The 19,094-nt window shown below is 43.9% G+C and overlaps 1 protein-coding gene across 5 annotated transcripts in view; it reads right to left on the bottom strand.

Moving 5' to 3' along the window:
• Positions 1-19,094, bottom strand: part of FAM13B (family with sequence similarity 13 member B) — a 107,286-nt gene that overhangs the window by 61,045 nt on the left and 27,147 nt on the right. For all 5 annotated transcript variants that reach the window (XM_060240402.1, XM_060240400.1, XM_060240398.1 and 2 more), the window contains 2 exons: positions 17,377-17,518; positions 9,667-9,821 (listed from right to left, as the gene is read on the bottom strand). In XM_060240402.1, coding sequence (XP_060096385.1) covers positions 9,667-9,821; positions 17,377-17,518 — 297 coding nt within the window. The remainder of the gene's footprint in view (positions 1-9,666; positions 9,822-17,376; positions 17,519-19,094) is intronic.

Below are 19,094 nucleotides of genomic sequence, written 5' to 3'. Positions count from 1 at the left end.
AAAACCGATATTTTTTTTTTTTTGCACATCCCTACTCTGGGGTGACGTTGCTTTCACATTTTCACGGCAGACTTTTTACGGGATGGTTTGCCATTGCCTTCCCCAGTCATCTACACTTTCCCTCCAGCAAGCTGGATACTCATTTTACTGACTTCGGAAGGCTGGAAGGCTGAGTCAACCTTGAGCCGGCTACCTGAAAACCCAGCTTCCGCCAGGGATTGAACTCAGGCCATGAGCAGAGCTTAGGACCGCAATACTGCAGCTTTAACACTCTACACCACGGGGCTCTTGAATTGCTTTGATCAGAAGTGTGAATTACCAAAGTGGTTCCATGATGCAGATACAGGTAAATTGACCCTGTAATTATTTGGTGGCAATAGTGAACAGATTTCCCTTAAATGGAGAAGGAAGAAGGAGGCATAGTTTTTTGAATATTTGTCTCATGTGCAAGCTCCAATGATAACCAAGCCTTGACAGTAGTCTCCTGCAACTCAGAGGAACACGTTTGTCATGACTTAGGTCTGTGCTCAGCAGTGAAAGGAATTCCTTGCTGTACATTTAGCTGGGTTTACAGGCACAGCAGGAAAGATATTAACTACTATCTGAAACATTCAGAGTAATTTGGAATTGTCTGTTTCAATGAAAATGGATATAACAGTTCTCTGAAGGAGTCTGGACAGGGACCTTGAAAAACAGTTTGTCATAAAGAAGATAAGCCTAAGACCCCAACAATAAAATGTATCCACTGGATAGCGATGAGATTTGATTAGTGTCTACTTATGTAAATTCCAACTATCAAAAGTAAACAAGGCTATCTGAGCTCTTGCTGAGCTTCTCCATCTAGGACCCACTGGCCTACGAAGGGGAAGACTTAACACTGCTTCGCACATTATGGCAACAACACCTACCACATCCTCTATTAAGCACAGGTCAGTCAGAGCCACTATCTCTACAAGTTTGTCACTCATACTACTTTATAAGACAAATAGTTCCTAAGCAGTAATCATCAAGAGGCAAATACAGAAACAACTGTGCACATATATTTAATAAGTATACTAATTTGGATAACTGCCAAGACGGAGAAGACACAGTTCAGATACCTTCTGGATTTTAAGACTCTTTACTGATTCACTCGAAGAATGGCTTTAGACATCTCCCTTTTGCTGTGAAAGGAGATTCTCAATACCTCCGCTGCCAGTAGGACATGTAAAATTCATATAAAATGTCTATGGAAGTCTTTTGTAACAAAAGACTCCTACTTGTGCTTTGCTTGTTAATTATCAAGAATCCTAAGATTATTTTTAGTTAATGCTTTTGAGCACCTCCAGAATGCATTTCACAATTCCAAAGTATATGTTCAGTTGGGAGGTGCTATTTGAATATAAGTTAAGGTCTGGAACTAGTGAGTGACAACTGCAGCTATTTTCCCTAACCAAGAAATTCAGCAGATCAGCCTCCACTGATGCAGTAAAAGAGAATTCTGTGCCCTGCAGCCTACCAGCCAGATTCTAGGGCAGCGGTTCAAGAGCACTAGTTTCAAATTTTTCATGGTAGAGTTGAAGGAAAGGGACAAAAAGATTTCTTGGGAGTGCAATTCTCATGGACAGTATCCACACACACATATAGCAATAGTACTGAAAAATGCCACAGTCCTTCAAACACAGCTCAATCCACTTCAAAGACAACACTTACAATGGACTAGGAAAAGTAGCACCGGAGCAGCAATTTTGAATTTTTCTTCCTGTTAACTTTTCCTGTTGCATCGTTATATAGCCTGAGGCATCTACTGCTTAGTTAACTTACATGTGATTGGGGGGGAAACAAGATGATGACAACAACAGGAAAACAAGATACACAGGGAATGTGTCAGGAACAACTTACGCCCTAGTATATGTTAAAGATTGGAGCTCCAGCAAAACACAGAGAAAGGATGGAACATGGAGGTTTGAAGGACTAGTTTTTTCCTTCACAAGATGGTCTCATTATGGAAAGGACATTAATTTGCTAGGTTAGTGCACTGATCATGCTTTCATAGTCATGGTTCTATGATCCAGCTCTTAACTTGATAGTGGACACAAATCCATTTGGATAAAGTATGCTAGCAAGAAATCCAGTGTGCTTAAAAATAACATAGCAAATTAAACTATATGCTATAATTAAGATTTCCTGTTCTAGATACAAAGTAGTTGGCTATGTTCATTTACAGCAACTCCTGCTTCACAGTGCACATATTAATGTACCAAAGTATATTTTATATATGCTTATAATGGAGTACCAAAAGATTGATTACAATCAAACCCAAAGTGGTGGGCAAAAGTTTTTACCCCTCCCTTCTCTATGATAAATAACTCACGGTGCAGTCCTTCTATCTGGAAGAAAGCTCTGGTGGTACCAATTTTTAAGAATAAAGGGGCGAGGCAGGACACAGTACTATCACCCAGTTACACTCTTCTCAGTTATTGGAAAACTATATGAAGCTTATTTATTCCTAAAATTGAAAGAATGGAAGGAGGAGTCAGAATTCTGAGTGAGAAACAAGGTGGGCTCCACCAACAATGCTCTGCAGTTGATCACTTCCTGGTTTTAGACCATTTGACAAGTATACTTCCTCAGTAAATAATCATCTATATGTAGCATTCATGGACTTACACTCAGCATTTGATAGCATCTCTAGAACTAAACTATGGCAGAAACCATGATCAGCAGACCCCTGCTATGGCTATTGACTATATTATATCAAGCCAGAGAAGTGAAAATCAGATGTAACCCTGAAAATTCTGTCCCAGCCTTTAAAGGTGTTCAACAAGGTTCTCTTTTATCCCCTTATTTAACCTACATATCAATTAAATATTCAAAACAATTTTAGGACCCACTTCATCATGCACCTATCCTTAATAATCCTTAATAATTAAGTTCTTTCAATTCTAGTTTATGCCAATGATACTGCATTTATTATCTTGCACATCAACAGGTTTGAAATACATGTTGGCTAGTTTTGACTCCTACTGTACTGAAAGTTTAACTATAAATGCTGAGAAATCAAAAGTAGTTGATTTTGCATGAGGATGCTGGCCGAAGAAAAAGGACTGGAGTATGGCAAATCTCAACAGTTAAATAGTAACAACATTAGATCAGGGGAGCTGAACTCATCTGTTACGTGGGCTAGATCTGACATAAATAGGACTTTGTGGGGCTGGGCCATGCATGTCATAAAATGTAATGCCAGGTAATGGAGATATAAACTTTATAAATGTTTCAGACAAACACAAATATATTTTTAACGTAAAATACAAACATGCTTAAAACTCTTGTGATATTTTGCTTAAAATGGAAAAGTGGGGGAATAGTGGGATTTGGCAATACAGTTTTTAAAATAAAACAAGAAAAAGCATAAGGATCACAGCAGAAACCAAAAATATAAAATGCTTTGAGCCTAGGAAAACATGAAATGACTGGACATTGCAAGCTCCTCCCTTCCCACCCTTGGGTCTACTCAGATTGGCAATGGCTCTGCAGTGTAATATTCCCCAGTGTAATATTCCCCAGGTTAGAGTACTCACTATGCACCAGTTCTTATGTCCATTCAGCAGAGACAAACTGGCTCAAAGCATCAAGCCTTTAATTGCAATGATACAACTCCAGCAAGCAACAGCTTCAAATGCTGAAAATTTAAATGGGCTCTGCTCCACTGAAGTACACTGTTGCAAGGATAACGTGGAATGGATTCTCCATTAAGGTGTCTGGTCCAGATAGAATATTGCTAGAGTACCACCTTAATGGAAAATCCATTCCACATTTTTTTTTTTTGCAGCTTTGCAAGCCTTTGCTGTTGAAGCTGGCAAAAACTAGGAAGAAACTCAGAACTTCAAAGGGAGGGGACAGGCGGGGGAGGAGCAGGGAGAAAAGAGCTGGGGCCTGATTAAAGCCCTGAGCAGGCTGGTTGCTGCCTGCGGGATGCACTATTGTCATCCCTGATTTAGATATTTAGGAACGATATTCTCCAAAGACTTATCTTGGAAAATCAGTTTCAATCTATCTCTTATAAGATAACACCATATTTAAATGCCGACACATCTTTTTCACATGGAAGGAAAGAGATATTACTCAGCAGCTATAAGGACTTTTTGGGGTAAAATTAATCAAATGATACTTTATGGCACCAGAGTGTGGGTAGAAGGGATAGCCATCTTATTAAAATTCCTGAGAAAAATAACCAGGATACCAAAGTGTATATCCAGTATAGCTATTTACCAAGAATTTGCAATTCCTTCATTAGAATCAGTAGCTTGGCTGGACACATTTAGATTCAAGGTTAAGAATATTTTTCACTATAGATGACTCAGGAAAGGGGACAAGGCAAATTCTAGTGGAATGCATTATTTTCGGGGAGATATTGTTTCAAGAAGAATATGGAAAACAATGGAATCATACATTTGGAGGAATTCAGATCTGAAACTCTGAACATGCAAACCATAGCAGAAGTGGTGATAAACTTCCAACAAGGATGACTGTGAGTAACCTAAGAAGAGTACTTTGAAACACTGTGCAGTTCTCTCCATGCACACACACACACCCTTGGATACACATGAAGGTTCTCAAAACGAGAATGGACAGCATTACTTCAAGTATAAAGAATCCCACCACCTCTTAAAATTTATCTCATTAACAGGTTTTAATAAAATGCCAAATACATGTTAGCCCAAAATGTAACAAATTAACTTGCATAATGTTCTTCAAACATTACTTGGGTAGACTGCTGATGCAGCATGACACAGCAAGACCTGAGTAAAGATTTTATGTTCTACCACAGTCTAGCAATTTATTTATTAATATTCTTGCAAAGATCTAAAATTGGCTGGAACAAAATCATAAGCTTCCTTGTAGACTATATATACAGTTTGTTATGCAAACAAGTGTTCTACATTGCAGTGAATACCTTCAAAGAATATTTACATTGTCAACTACATTCTAAAAGTTATTTCAATCACATTAAACTATCATTTTAAGTGCATTTACCTGTGCAAGAAAACTTTGCAGGCCATTCTGATTATTTTTGCTATTCCAAACGAGCACTTCATGTAAAAATACTTCATTTGAAGAACAATACAGTATGGTGTTCTCTGTTGGCTATTCATTCTGCTTTCTCGACGACTTCAATAGCTGCTTGTAAGATGGCACTTCTGGAGTGCTGCACTAAGCCCTGCAGTCTACATAGAAATAGACTGCAACATGAGGTCACTACTGACAATAAGCTGCCCAATCAACATTTTTGCTCTAGTGTGCATTTCGTTCTACCTATTCTTGGTGCAAGATGGTGGATCCTAAGGATTTCTGAGAATAACACTCATATCTCTAGTTTGAGTGCCATATAAGAAGAGATTCACAAAATAGCACATGATCAAATGTCATTTGAACAAAAGAGTAAACAAACTATGATTGAAGGGGGGGGGGATCATTGCAAAGCAGAAGTACTAAAAACACAGCCACAAAGAAATTCTAACAGAAATAAAGACAGAGAATCTATGGGATCACAGTCAAGGGTATTACAAAGTATAACATGAAAGTATCAAAATAAAAATCATATCAACAAAATTTGGTATATTCTCAAACAGCATTTAAAATGAAAACTACAACATTATGTATTTATTTACAGAAAAGGGATAAACTTTTAAGCATCTATACAGGTATAACATAATCCCTGTGTCATGAATCAAACTCACAACACTTTGGTTATTGCAACACAGACTTTACCAAACAGAACGAACTTATAATATATTACCCAAATATTTGTTCATGTAGTCAAGAACCCTCAAATTAGTTCTCTGGGACTAAAAAGAGAAGAAGGTGATGAAGAGCTATTATGAAAGCTCACAGTTCTCTGGACCCATCTCAGTCTCAGCATTAGAGTTTCTACCCCTAACCCGTACATCCTAATAAAATTAGGAAAACATCACTGCCCAATGCAGTCTTCATAAAAAGAGCAAAGTTTTGAACCGAGAGAGCTTACCTTTTCCCAAACACCTAGCTGTCTAAACACATACTAATCTGAAAGTTTCCCTGCTTTGTTTAAAGAATAATGACTTCTTAAGCAACTCTTTAGTCACAAGCATTTTTTGTGTGAAATGTTCTGACCTAAGGGCACAGAAAAGATCAGTCATACGAAGAAGCCCTGATTGTGAATAGCTTTACAAAAAGATATTCATATGAAGAAAATTTGTTTCTATTATATCTATCTTACTACAGAACTAGCTTTGATAGCTTTGAAAAGATTTTATCAAAAGCTCTACCGGGGGGGGGGGGGGGGGGACCAACCTTGCAATAAGGCCACAAATCTTTTGACAAATTTAACCATGCTAAAAATGCTAACCAAATTTAACCATGCAAAAATGTATATTATGCCCCACTACATGTGCAAGAATGTTTATGTTGTAAGAAAAAGGCAGAAAATCTAAAAAATTAAGTACTTTAGGATAATCTTTATTTACTGAGTATATTTCTATGCTATCTTTCCATGTCAAGACTGTTCAAGGAGGTTTGCAACAATCTTCAGCAGAATAAAAACAGTTATGATAAAAGCAAAAATTATACAACAAATCAGAAGAAAAGCAATAGTTTAAAACTGGAAGATCAACATAAAATATCAACAAGCAATAAAACGCCACTTCAACCAGAAAGAACTTCAGAAGTCAGAAAACTCAAGCCACAGTGCACACACAAATACAAGATGGTCTGGAGCGGTGTTTCCCATTGGCAGGGTCGCAACCTGGCACCAGGCCATGCAGGCCTCAATGCCGGGTAACTGGGCCTCCCATCGATGTCCCACTGGCCGGCGGTCAGGGAACCCAGCTGCGCCTGTACAGGGGCCTCCCGACTTCCCCCTGGCCAGCGGAGGTCAGAGGGCAAAGCTGCATGGCAAGAGTCAGCAGTTTTAAAGGTGAGTTGCTCCCATCCTGTTTCTTTCTTTTTTTCTCTATTTTCCTCCTCCCTCCCTTTTATTCTTTCTTTCTTTCTTTCTTTCTTTCTTTCTTTCTTTCTTTCTTTCTTTCTTTCTTTCTTTCTTTCTTTCTCTCTCTCTCTTTCTTTTTCCCTATTTGCTTTATTTCACACTCCCCCACTCATTCATTCTTTCTATCAGTCTTTTTCCCTATTTGCTCTATTTCCCACTTCCCTCAGTCTTTTCACCTGTCTTCCTTCTTTCTTTCTCTTTCTTTCTCTTTCTCTCTCTTTCTTTCTCTCTCTTTCTTTCTCTCTCTCTTTCTCTCTTTCTTTCTTTCTCTCTTTCTCTCTCTCTTTCTTTCTTTCTCTCTTTCTTGCTTTCTCTTTCTTTCTTTCCTTCTTCCTTCCTTCCCACTGCTAATCTGAGTAGACCTGGGGTGGGGGTTGGGAAGAAGTCTGAAATGCCATGCCATTTCATATTTTCCCCTGTTTCCCCCTTTCTCTCTTTCTTTCTCTTTCTGTCAGTCTTTCCCCCATCGTCCTTCCTTCCTTTTTTCTCTCTCTGTCTTTTCCCCTATCTTCCTTCTCTCTCTCTCTCTTTCCGTCAGTCAGTCTCTTCCCATCTTCTTTCTTTCTCTTTCTCTCTCCCTTTCTTCGTTGCCATTGCTAATCTGAGTAGACCTGGGGGGGGGGGGGAGAAGCTTGAAATTCCCTGCCATTTTATGTATTCCCAGGCTGAGAGCATTTTATATTTTTAGTTTTCTGCTGTGTGATCCTTGTGCTTTTTCTTGATGTTTTATTTTTAAAACTGCATTGCAAAATCCCACTATTATCCTACCTTTCCTAAACAAAACATTGCAAGAATTTTAAGCATGTTTGTACATCATTTCCTGTCTCCCGGCTCCACCCCCAAATTTTAGTTGGCTATGAAGGAAAAGTGTAAAAATAACCATGGGGAAAAAAGTTTGGGAAACCCTGGTCTATAGTAAAACTCAAAAGCCTAAGGAAACAAACAAGTCTTAACCTGGAACCTAACAACCAAAATGATAGGCACTAAGCAAACCTGACAGGATAGCATTCCATGGCAGAATGCCATTACAAAAAAGCCCCACCTATGATTGTCACCCGCTTCACCTCTGTGTAGATGCTGCTATACAAAATCTTTAAGCGGCAGGCAGGATGATACAGGAGTAGATGGTCCTTCGAGTATGCAGGTTCTGAATAATTTAGGGCTTTAAAGGTGAGAACAAGCATTCTGAATTTTGCCAAGAAACAGTTGCAGTCAGTGCAAGCTTCTAATACACTACAAATGGGGGCCCCAGAAGGACTTGTGGGCTAGGGCGCGCACCTCATTTCCCCTTCCCACTATTTCTTCTTTCTTTTCCTGGAAAGCTGCCATAGCCTTTCCCCTTTCCCTGCTTCTTTCTCTCCTTCACCAGGCCAACCTATCTTTACCTGCCCCATTTTCAGTTTTTCCTCCCTCACTCCCAGCAGCCTCTATCTGGGAAAACTACATCTGAGCTGCACAGCGACAACATCAGGGGACCTGCAAGGACTTGCATGAGGCACCTTACTTTCCCCCATATCCCCTGCTCCCCATTTTTAACAAAGATTTTATATTTTTCTGTAAACTTGGGGTGTTCTTTATGTTCACAGAAAACTCTGTCTGGTCTATTCATGGCTTTAGTCTTTGGCTTTAAGTATCTGTATATATTGATGTGGGAAAGAGGATATAGTTTGGGGAGGGGGATATAGGAAAAAAGTGAAGTACCCCCACAAATCCTTGCACATTCCCCACCGCATAAGTGGCCCAGTCCAGCAGCTGGCACCAGACAGAGTTTTCCCAGGAACCGAGAGCCAGGGGGAGGGAAGAAGGAAAAGCTGAAGACAGGGAGGTAGATAAATTTATGTTGGCTGGTTGGTGGAAGGAGAGAAGAAAGGGGGAGTTGCTGTAGGGGCTTTTAGAAAATGGAAAAATAGTGGGGAAGGGGAAAATGAGATTTCCCTTTTGCCAATCCATGACAATCTCCTACCTGTATCTTATACTGCTGCAGTCACATATAATCAATCAATCAGAAATTTGTGTTTCATGTCATGATTATTTCTCTTTCATTAAACTTACTATGTAAAAAACTTGTTAGATAAAATTTTAAACTAGCATATACAGCATAGTCCATCCAGATTTGAAAGTGCTCAAGTCCCACTGATTTCAACAGAAGAAAATGAAGCATGTGCTTAACAACTGCTCTGAAATTAATGGAATGTTAAAATGCTTAATTCTGACTGGATTGTGCCCACTGGATTCTAAAGAACCAAGAGAATGAAAGGAAGAACCAAATGTGGAACTACTCTCTGACCAGATTCTTTGAACTGATAGCAAGTAAGATACTAGCATACTGAACATAATAAAATGCACAGATTTTTGCCATTAGTGATGGGTCTTAAGAATGATTTTGTCATGGTCAGTGACAGAAAAAGCTGATGACAGGCATGTTGGCCATGTGTGGACAATTCAGTTTCTCAGTAACCTCATAGAATGCTTGTGGCTAAAATACTCATGCTAGCTTCCTGAAAGAGGAGCAGATACAAATTTAATTTAAAAAAAAGCTAAAGACAAGAGAACTCTGAATGGATGCTGCACCACTGGAAGTTCACTGGCTCTCAAGAGTAAAAACGACATACCAATTTACTGCCTTGCTAGACTGCCTATAAAAGAAATCTCATTAATACCTTGTTGATGCTGCAACACTGCATGACTCCAAGATGCTCTCCATCATATCTTGGGGCTCGATATCTTGCCTATATTCTGGGTCCTCCATATTTTCTTCTTCTTCTGGCAGTTCTGGCTGGTCAAGCTTTACATCTTCATCCAACAGATCGTTTATCTGTTTTAAAAAATCAGTAAAATAAAATGTCTCCAAGAAAATCAGATTAGTAACATCTCAAATCTTGGGGAAAGTGTGCTTTATTGTATACTACAGTAGAGGAACAAGCAGAAATAAATTTAGGTTGCTTGAGAATTTTGTAGTATAATGTATAAAACTCTCTTATGAGTAATGGGGGGAGAAACTGAAACTAAGAAAAGGGCAAAGCTCGGGAAAACTGAACCAAAGCATGACAGGAAAGTGGAATACTTGGAACAAAGATAAGAATAAGAACTGGCCAAGTGGAATGACAGTTTAAAAGCTCAGGCAAGTGAAATCAATAGGAAAGGAGCAACAAAAGGAGACAAACTGCAGGACAGAACCCAGACCACTGAACTCAGAGGTCCATACAGCCAACTATGATGTGACCAACTATGATGTGACCTTCTAGAGACCCATGATGTACAGGAACCAAAGTTCAGACAATTGACATGCTATAACCCAAGGGTCTAGATTATGTCTTTTGAGGCCAAAAATTGATCTGGGTCATCACAAAGTCACAAAGTTACTGCTGTTGAAAGAAGCCTCTATAAACTGAACAGTGGCTTACTTATATACAGAGAAACCTATTCATTAAATAAACAGGTTGCTTACCTGTAACTGATGATCTTCGAGTGGTCATCTGTGCAGTCACACACATGGGTCTTGCCGCAGGCAACGGATCCATACCTCGGAGCTCCAATAGCTCGTATATAACGTCTTTTGGCGCGCTTTCCTCCCGCCCTGGGGAGCGGGCAGCGACCGCGCATGCCTGGAGCGGGGGGAGAGCGCCCATTCCACTCAGTTTCTTCCAGCCGCCGCTGGCAGAGACACTATGAAGAGTAAGAGGTTAATGAACAATCACCAGGAGCCAGCAGCGGGGAAGGCTGGGTGGGCGTGTGTGACTGCACAGATGACCACTCGAAGATCATCAGTTACAGGTAAGCAACCTGTTTATCTTCTTCGTGGTCTCTGTGCAGTCCCACACATGGGTGACTAGCCAGCTAGGTGTCCTGGAGGAGGGTGCTGGTAAAGAAGAAGTTAGTCACGTAAAACAAGCAGTCAAATGCAATTACATTGTAATCAGTCAAATGCAATCACATTGCAACCTGAAATATGCAACAACATATGCAACATGGTATGCAAGTTAAAGATGGAAGCGGATGCACTCACCCGAAGCTTCAGTGGAAGATGGATTTGAGGACCGCCTGACCGAAGGAGGCGTCACGTCTCGCACGAACGTCTAGCGCATAATGGGAGACGAACGTGGATGGAGAGGACCAGGATGCAGCCGCACAAATGTCCTCCAGAGAAACGCCTTGCAGGAAAGCCGAAGACGTCGAGACCGCTCTAGTAGAGTGGGCCTTAAGGCCTTCGGGTAAGGGCTGCTTAGCCAGTTCGTAGCACAACCTGATGGCACTAACTACCCATTTAGACAGCCTTTGGGTAGAAATTTTGTGACCCTTGTGAGGGTTGCCGTAGGCCACAAACAGATTAGGGTCCTTACGGAAAGGTTGTGTACGATCAAGGTAGAAGGACAAAGCCCTTCTGACGTCCAAAGAGTGTAGGGCTCGTTGTCCCTGGTCGGATGGGTTGGAGAAAAACGTTGGTAAGGAAGTTGAGGTCGATAAGTGGAACTGGGAGACAACCTTAGGCAGGAACGCAGGGTCCGGTCGTAAAACAACTTTGTCCCTATGGAACATGGTGTAGGGAGGATCGTAACGGAAGGCGCATAAGTCACTTGCCCGTTTGCCTGAGGTGAGGGCTACGAGCAATGCCGTCTTCCAGGAAAGAAGGTTGAGGTCTGCGGTGGCCATAGGTTCAAAGGGGGCCCTTATCAGGCAGGAAAGAACTAACGATAAACTCCAGGTCGGGGCAAAGGGTTTAACAGGTGGGTTGAGGTGCAACATGCCCTTAAGAAAGGACTTGGATAAGGGATGGGAGAACACAGTCTTGCCGTCAACCAAATTGTGGAAAGCAGAGACAGCAGAAAGATGCACCTTTAAGGAAGAATAACAGAGTCCTGCTTTTTGCAGAGAGAGCAGATAGTCCAGGATCAGGTTCAAGGGTGCCGACTCCGGCTGTAGATGCTTAGATGTCGTAAAGGAACAGAAGCGCTTCCATTTACGCTGATAGGAAAGTCTCGTGGAAGGCTTCCTTGCGTTAAGGATGACATTGGCTACCTCTGCAGAGAGGTAGGAGGGTGTATTCTCCAGGCTGTCAGGGCCAGGACTCGAGGGTTGTGATGCAGAACCTGACCGTTGGCCTGGGAGAGAAGGTCGCCCGCAGGAGGAAGTCGGCGGTAAGTGTGGCATGAGAGTTGAAGAAGCCCCGTGAACCACGGTTGTCGAGGCCACCATGGCGCAATGAGGATGCAGTCTGTTCCATCCCGAGCTATCTTCACCAACACCCGCGTCAGAAGAGGAGTTGGTGGGAAGAAGTAATGAAGGGGGCCCGTCCAATTGTGTAGGAAGGCGTCGTTGCCCCTCCTGGAGTAAAACCGAGGGCATTTGGCATTGTCCCGGGATGCAAAGACGTCCACCTTGGGTATTCCGAAGCATCGGAAGATGCGTCGAAGGTAGGTTGGATTGATGGACCATTCGTGATCGTCTATGCGAAACCTGCTGAGGGAGTCGGCCAGAGCATTCTCCACACCTGGGAGGTGAATGGCAGTCATGTAGATGTTGTGCTTGACACACCATTCCCAGAGCAGTACGGCTATACGGCAGAGACGGAGGGATCTGGTGCCGCCTTGTTTGTTTATGTAATAAACTGTTGCCATATTGTCCGTGGAGATCTGAACGTGCCGGTCCCTTATCAGGGGAAGAAAGGACTGTAGAGCTCTGTGTACCGCGATCAGTTCCAAGCAATTTATATGCATGGTTCTCTCGGAGGTTGTCCAGAGACCTCTCACAGTCTTGTCCTTTAGGTGGGCTCCCCAACCCCACCAGGAGGCATCTGTTGTAACTATGGCCGTTGGAGAGGTTGACAGAAACGGCCTGCCCTCGAGGAGATTGTTGGGAACAGTCCACCACGTGAGGGAGAGAAGCGCCTTGTGTGGAACAGTCAGCAAAGAACTTTGAGATTGTGTCTGAGGGTGGTAAGCTCTTACAAACCAGATTTGCAGTTGTCGCATCCTTAGCCTGGCAAAGCGGAGGACGGACGTAGTGGCGGCCATGAGGCCCAGCAGGCGTTGGATTGTAAGCGCGGACTGACAGGGTTGTTGTTGTACTGACTTGGCTAGGGTGATAATTGTCTGTGCCCGATCTTCGGGAAGAAAGACTCGATGTAGGGAGGTGTGGAGAAGAGCTCCTATAAATTTGAGCTCCTGGGTAGGTGTGAGGTGTGATTTTGAGGCATTCACACGAAGGCCCAGGGAAGTCAGGAGAGTGAGAGCTGTGTCGAGGTTGTGCTCTAGTTGTTGTTGAGTTGGGGCCACCAGAAGCCAGTCGTCTATATATGGGAAGACTGGGATGTTCCGGATGCGAAGCGCAGCCGCCACCACTGCCATGCACTTTGTAAAAACGCGGGGCGCAGTGGAAAGGCCGAATGGTAGGGAAACATATTGGTAGTGGTCCTCGCCCATGGCAAAACGCAGATACTTCCGATGTTGAGGTCGGATGGTCACATGGAAGTAGGCGTCCTGAAGATCGAGAGAGGCCATCCAGGAATTCCTGGGTATGAGGGGCAAGATGGACTGCAGGGAGATCATTCTGAACCTCCTGTATTGGATGTATTTGTTGAGCCTCCTCAGATCCAGAATGGGGCGCCTGCCTCCATCCCTCTTGGGGACTAGGAAGTATTTTGAATAAAAGCCTGTCCCTCGGTGGAGAGGAGGGACGGGTTCTATGGCGTTCTTGTGCAGTAAGTCCAGAATCTCCTGATGCAGGGGAGAAGACGGGGGTGTAGCGATGAAGGAATGGTGATGAGGTGGAGAAATGAACTCGATTGCGTAACCTAGGCGCACGATGGTCAGCACCCAGGAGTCTGTTGTTATCGAATTCCAAGTTCGGAGGAAGGGTGAGAGACGGGTGCGGGGCGTTGGCAGAGTGTGAGGAGAGTCAAAGAGACTGCTTTGAAGGAAGGGAGGACTTTTTGGGCTGCTGTGAGCGAGGCCTCTGTTGAAACGCAGGTTTCTGTTGTCCACTCTTCCGTTTCCAGAAATCATTGCGCCTAGGAGATCGTTGGCGCCTCTGGAATGATGGTCTCCAGGATCTTGTACGGTTAGGCTGCTGGGAGAACGGTTGAGAAACTCCCAGACGTTTTGCGCGCTTGCGCCCGTCGTCCACTGAGGTGAGAACCTCATCAGTAGAGGCATGGAAGAGACCCAGGCCATCAAAGGGGAGATCTTCGATCTTTTGCTTAATGTCCGGCTGTAGGTTGGTGGACCTTAGCCAGGCATGACGGCGAAGGGCGACAGATGACGCAAAAACCCTTGAAGAGCAGGAGACAGCGTGGCGAATGGAATTTATTTGTTGCTTCGATACCCTAGATAGTTCTGATACTAGCCCAGAGGCCACCTTTTGAGAGGGTTCCGGAAGGGAAGGGATGAGAGGTGTAAATTGGTTGGCCAGATGGAAGATGTAGGCCGAGAAGTAGGCAAGATAATTGTTCAGTTTCGAATTTGTTGAGGCAAGGTTGAACATTTTTCTGGCCAGGGTGTCCAGCTTCCTGCCCTCTCGGTCTGGAGGTGTTGGATGTCTGGAGGGCTTAGCCTTAGTGGCTGAGTGCACGATAATGGAATTGGGTGCTGGATGGGAAGCAAGAAATTTAGCCTCGGGAGCATGAACCCTATAAAGCGAGTCCAAGCGTTTAGAAGTAGGGGGAATGGAGGCTGGTTTTTCCCAGGTCTCACGGAGGCCTTCGAGGTGCACCGGTAGCATAGGGAGTAGTGAACCAGGTGGAAAGTCCGTTTGTACAAGGTCGTGTACGATATCAGAGACCTTAGGTGAGTCCGACGGAAGGGTAATGTTTAAAGCCTCGGCCATAGCAGTAATCAGATGGAGGTAGGCCTTGGAGGCATCAGATGGAGAGAGTCGGGGCTGTGGTGCCGAATCCGAGACTACCGAGTCTGGGTGGTCCTCGGAGTCAGATGAAGCTACGGAGTCGGCGTCGGAACGGGAGTCGTCACCGGAAGGAGGGGGCGGTGGCGGAATCGGGTCCGAAGGGGCGGTCTGAGGCTTCAGCACCTGGTCGCGTTGGTCCGTGTGGGTATGGACCGGAGGAGCAGTCGAGGTAGAAGCTAACGGAGTGCGCGGTCTAGCACCTTCTGCCTGGTAAGAGTCCCGAGATTGCTGTATACATTCCCGTAGTCGCTCACGGAGTCGGGGGGAGTAACGAGAATAATCAGGTTCTCGGATCGGATAAGGTTCTCGGGCCCGATCTTGATCACGGGGTCGCGGATAGTAGCGATCACGGATCCTAGGCGAATCGGGAAAACGCTCGACATCGCGGAAGCGCGGGGAGTCCCGGTGTCGTGGGGAATCCCGGAGTCGTCGTAGGGAATCACGGGGTCGATCACGGGGTCTAGGAGAATCCGCGTATCGAATAGCAGAGTACGTTGAGAAATCGGAACCCTCCACGGATGGGGACCGAGAAGGATGGCGATGGAACCGACGTTTAGGAGAAGGGGACCGAGAGAAATGGCGGTCGTACCTCGAAAGGGCGTAGTATTGTCGATACTGGCCGGAAGAGTCGGAGTCTCGGCGCCTGCGTGGCGATCTGGAGCGGCCTCTACGAGGCGGCGACCGAGATAGGGCTCGATGAAGAGGTGAGCGAGCGCGGCCTTCATTTGAAGCTTGAGTGGCCGAATCCCTATACAGGGGAGAAATCCCGATGTCTCGGAAGGATCCGATCCGAAGCGGAGGCTTAAGATAGGCCTGAGTCGAATCTGTAGTCAGGTCGGGTTGCATGAAGTCGGCAGGGACCACGCTGTGCACTGAAGGCGAACGAGAGTGGACCGGTATGACCTCTACTGCTGTAGATGAGTGAGGAGTCAGTTGCGGCATGTCGGTGATGACGTCAGAAGGAGCCGACAGTTCAAGCGGAAGTGCGGGCTGCGTCGAGGCCGTGGTATCCATAGGCGTCGAAACTGGAGCCCGAGGCTCTTTAGGAGCCGAGTGCGAGTGGTGTAGTTTCCTCGGAGCCGAATCAGCCGATTCGGAAAGGCGAGACTTTTTGGGCGCCGAATCGGAAGATTCGAGATGGCGCGATTTTTTCGAAGCCTTATGGCCTGGATCGGCGTGCTTCGAAGATTTTTTAACGGACTTGTGCTTCTGCTTAGGAAGAGACACGTCCGCAGAGGCCGAAGCTCCCGATTGTTGTTGGGGAGGCGGCGGGTCCGAGGCGGGCATAGCCCTCAGGGACAGTTCAATAAGGAAACTCCGGAGCCTGGCTGCACGGTTTTTCCGGGCTTGCTTGCCGAAGTTCGCACAGTGAGGGCAGGAGTCAACTCGATGAGCTTCGCCCAAACAAAACAGGCAGTGGCTGTGGCCGTCTGACGAAGGGATTTTGGTCCCACAGCGCGTGCACTTTTTAAAGGTAACTTTCCCTTCCATGCGCCCCGGACAAGGGAGGGGAGGGAAGGGAAAAAGGAGAGAATAGCGCAGGGAGCGGTTTTTTTTTTTTTTTTCTTTTTGTTTTTCTGGGACGAAAAGGGTAGCGAGAAGAGGAAAATACTAAGTAGTGAAAGAAGGAATAAGAGATGAGGTAACGGACGAGCTAAGGAGGAACGCAGCGAGGAGGGTGTTGTCCGGGCGGCGGTAGGAAAGAAACTGAGTGGAATGGGCGCTCTCCCCCCGCTCCAGGCATGCGCGGTCGCTGCCCGCTCCCCAGGGCGGGAGGAAAGCGCGCCAAAAGACGTTATATACGAGCTATTGGAGCTCCGAGGTATGGATCCGTTGCCTGCGGCAAGACCCATGTGTGGGACTGCACAGAGACCACGAAGAAGATTAACAGCTTACTTGGAGTCACATTATTTCCATAACTTTGGACTAAATTCCAAATGTTACAATCAACCAAGTATTTAACTAACAAAAGTCTCAAATAATTTCTTCTTCAATTAATTCTTCATTATGTACATGTAGAGAGGGTACAAAAATAAACTGTACAGAACCAGAGGTAGCTTTCATGTTCATGACATAGTAATTCTTACTGCCAAAAAACTAAACCATACTTCATGACTCAGCTTAAATTTCAAACGTTTTTTTGTTCCTAGAATTTTTTTTTGCTCTATTTGCTTCTTCAGATCATAGCACATTCCCTGGACAGATTAAGAAAAAACCCTACAGTCCATAACACTTGGAAGTGAGGAGGGGCTGTGGTTCAGTGGATGAAGTTCTGCTTTACAAGCTGAAGGTCCTAGGTTCAATCTCAGACATCTCCAGTTTAAACGATTAGTGAGCAGATTATGTGAAAAACTCCAAACCCTTCGGGGGGGGGGGTGGCAATACCAAATGAAGATTTGCTAATTACTCAATATATTTTTATTTTCAGCAAAGTATTTTCTTAAATATAAACAGCACTTTTATACTTTTACCTGCTCAGTTATTGAACTTAAATCATTAGATGAGAAATCCTCGTCTTCATTTTCAAAGAGCTCATCATAGTTCTCTAACAGTCCCGCCATAACTCTGCTAACTAGTTCTTGCTCTTTCAAATCCTCCACATCTGTGTAAATGCTAAGAAAAAATGCAAGGATACAGTTTAGAATTTCTGAAATGTATTTTCCAAAGGTTACTAATAGTTACTTGCTCTAAGGATATTTTTTCCCCTGGGGGCCTAAATGTACATACTGCAGACTCTGAGCCCATGCGTCCAACTGTATGCCTCTCCTCTCTTTTCCAAAGCTCTTAAAAATAATCAAGAATAGTTTTATCTTCAACCATTCCAGATAAGAGAACCACCAGTATCCCACAGGCAGAAGTCTTATGACCCAATCAACTACAAGCATGCAAGACAAAGTAATGTAACATCATAGTCTCATGATATCAGAATAATAGGATAAAAAACAAGGCAAATGTTATTATATACCTCACTAGTCACAAGTGTCAGAACTGTGGCAGCAATGTAAGAGAACCAAGGACATTAAAACACAAGCTGAGCGCTAGCTGATATACTACAGAGGAACAAACCAGCACAAGCAGGTTCCGAAACCATCCTCACTGAAAAAGTTCTCCCTTGCCTTTTTTCTCCCTTTCCCAATGCCGAGTCATCACTAACCCCACCAGTCATCCAATGTTCCTTGCCCATGCTTGTGGTATCGGGTCCCTCCCCCATCTGCAAAAGATCAGCATTCTCAGACACAGGATACTTTGTGTTGTGATGGGAAATACTGACCAGCTGGCAGCAATACCCAGACAAAGGAAATGACAGAAAGCAAGGGAGAGTTTTCATGGGGGGTGGGGGGGTATGAACCTGCCTGCTCTAAAAAAGTAATCTTCAAGCAGAACAGTCTTATCTTGGTGATCTGCAGCTCATCTTAGACTATATATCAAGATATATAAAGCATGGTGTCCAGGCTGTATGCATACACCTTAACAGAAGGTTCTTCAATAAAACAAGCAACAAAGTGTCTCTATAGGGACTTGTGACTCACTAGCGGCAGCTCTGTGATCCACTTGAGAATCAAAACCCATGAGATGAAGACCAGTATATTCCAGAGCAGCTTCCAGGGCTGCATGATGAATTACAATTGACAGCAGCCTCAGTATGTGCCCAGAAGCACTTGGCCACATACATTAATCTTGGGATAATAGGCACAGTAAACAGAAACCTTATTTTTTTTAAATATTCCACTTTTATACGATTTTATTGTAATACAAAATGCAGTGTTCAGTAATACACAATAAACTTTAAAATTAAACAGCTGTCATATTAGTATAAAATGGCAGCTACTCCAGAGTAGTGATTAGAGTGCTGGAGTAACCTGGTAAATCCAGGTTCAAATCCTCACTCTGCCATGGAATCTCACTGGGTGACCCTGGGCCTGTCACACACATATGCACAAAACTACCACACTGGGTTGTGAGGATAAATAGAAGAGAAATATGTAAACTACTTTAGGTACCCATTGAGAAGAAAGACAGAGTAAAAATAAAATAAATAAAACTTCATTTTTATATTAAATAGTCAAACTGGAGAAAATTTAATAAACAATGAACTGTGGGGTCAACTATTTTTATCAAATGTGGTTACTGCAGCAGCCCAAACAACAATACTACAAATTTTATACAGAAGAACCTAAAATTTGTTCTG

The sequence above is a fragment of the Heteronotia binoei genome, chromosome 5, assembly GCF_032191835.1.
Source record: "Heteronotia binoei isolate CCM8104 ecotype False Entrance Well chromosome 5, APGP_CSIRO_Hbin_v1, whole genome shotgun sequence".
NCBI lineage: Eukaryota > Metazoa > Chordata > Lepidosauria > Squamata > Gekkonidae > Heteronotia > Heteronotia binoei.
The sequence above is the reverse complement of the archived record's forward strand: the minus strand, read 5'-3'. Positions and strand labels throughout refer to the sequence as shown.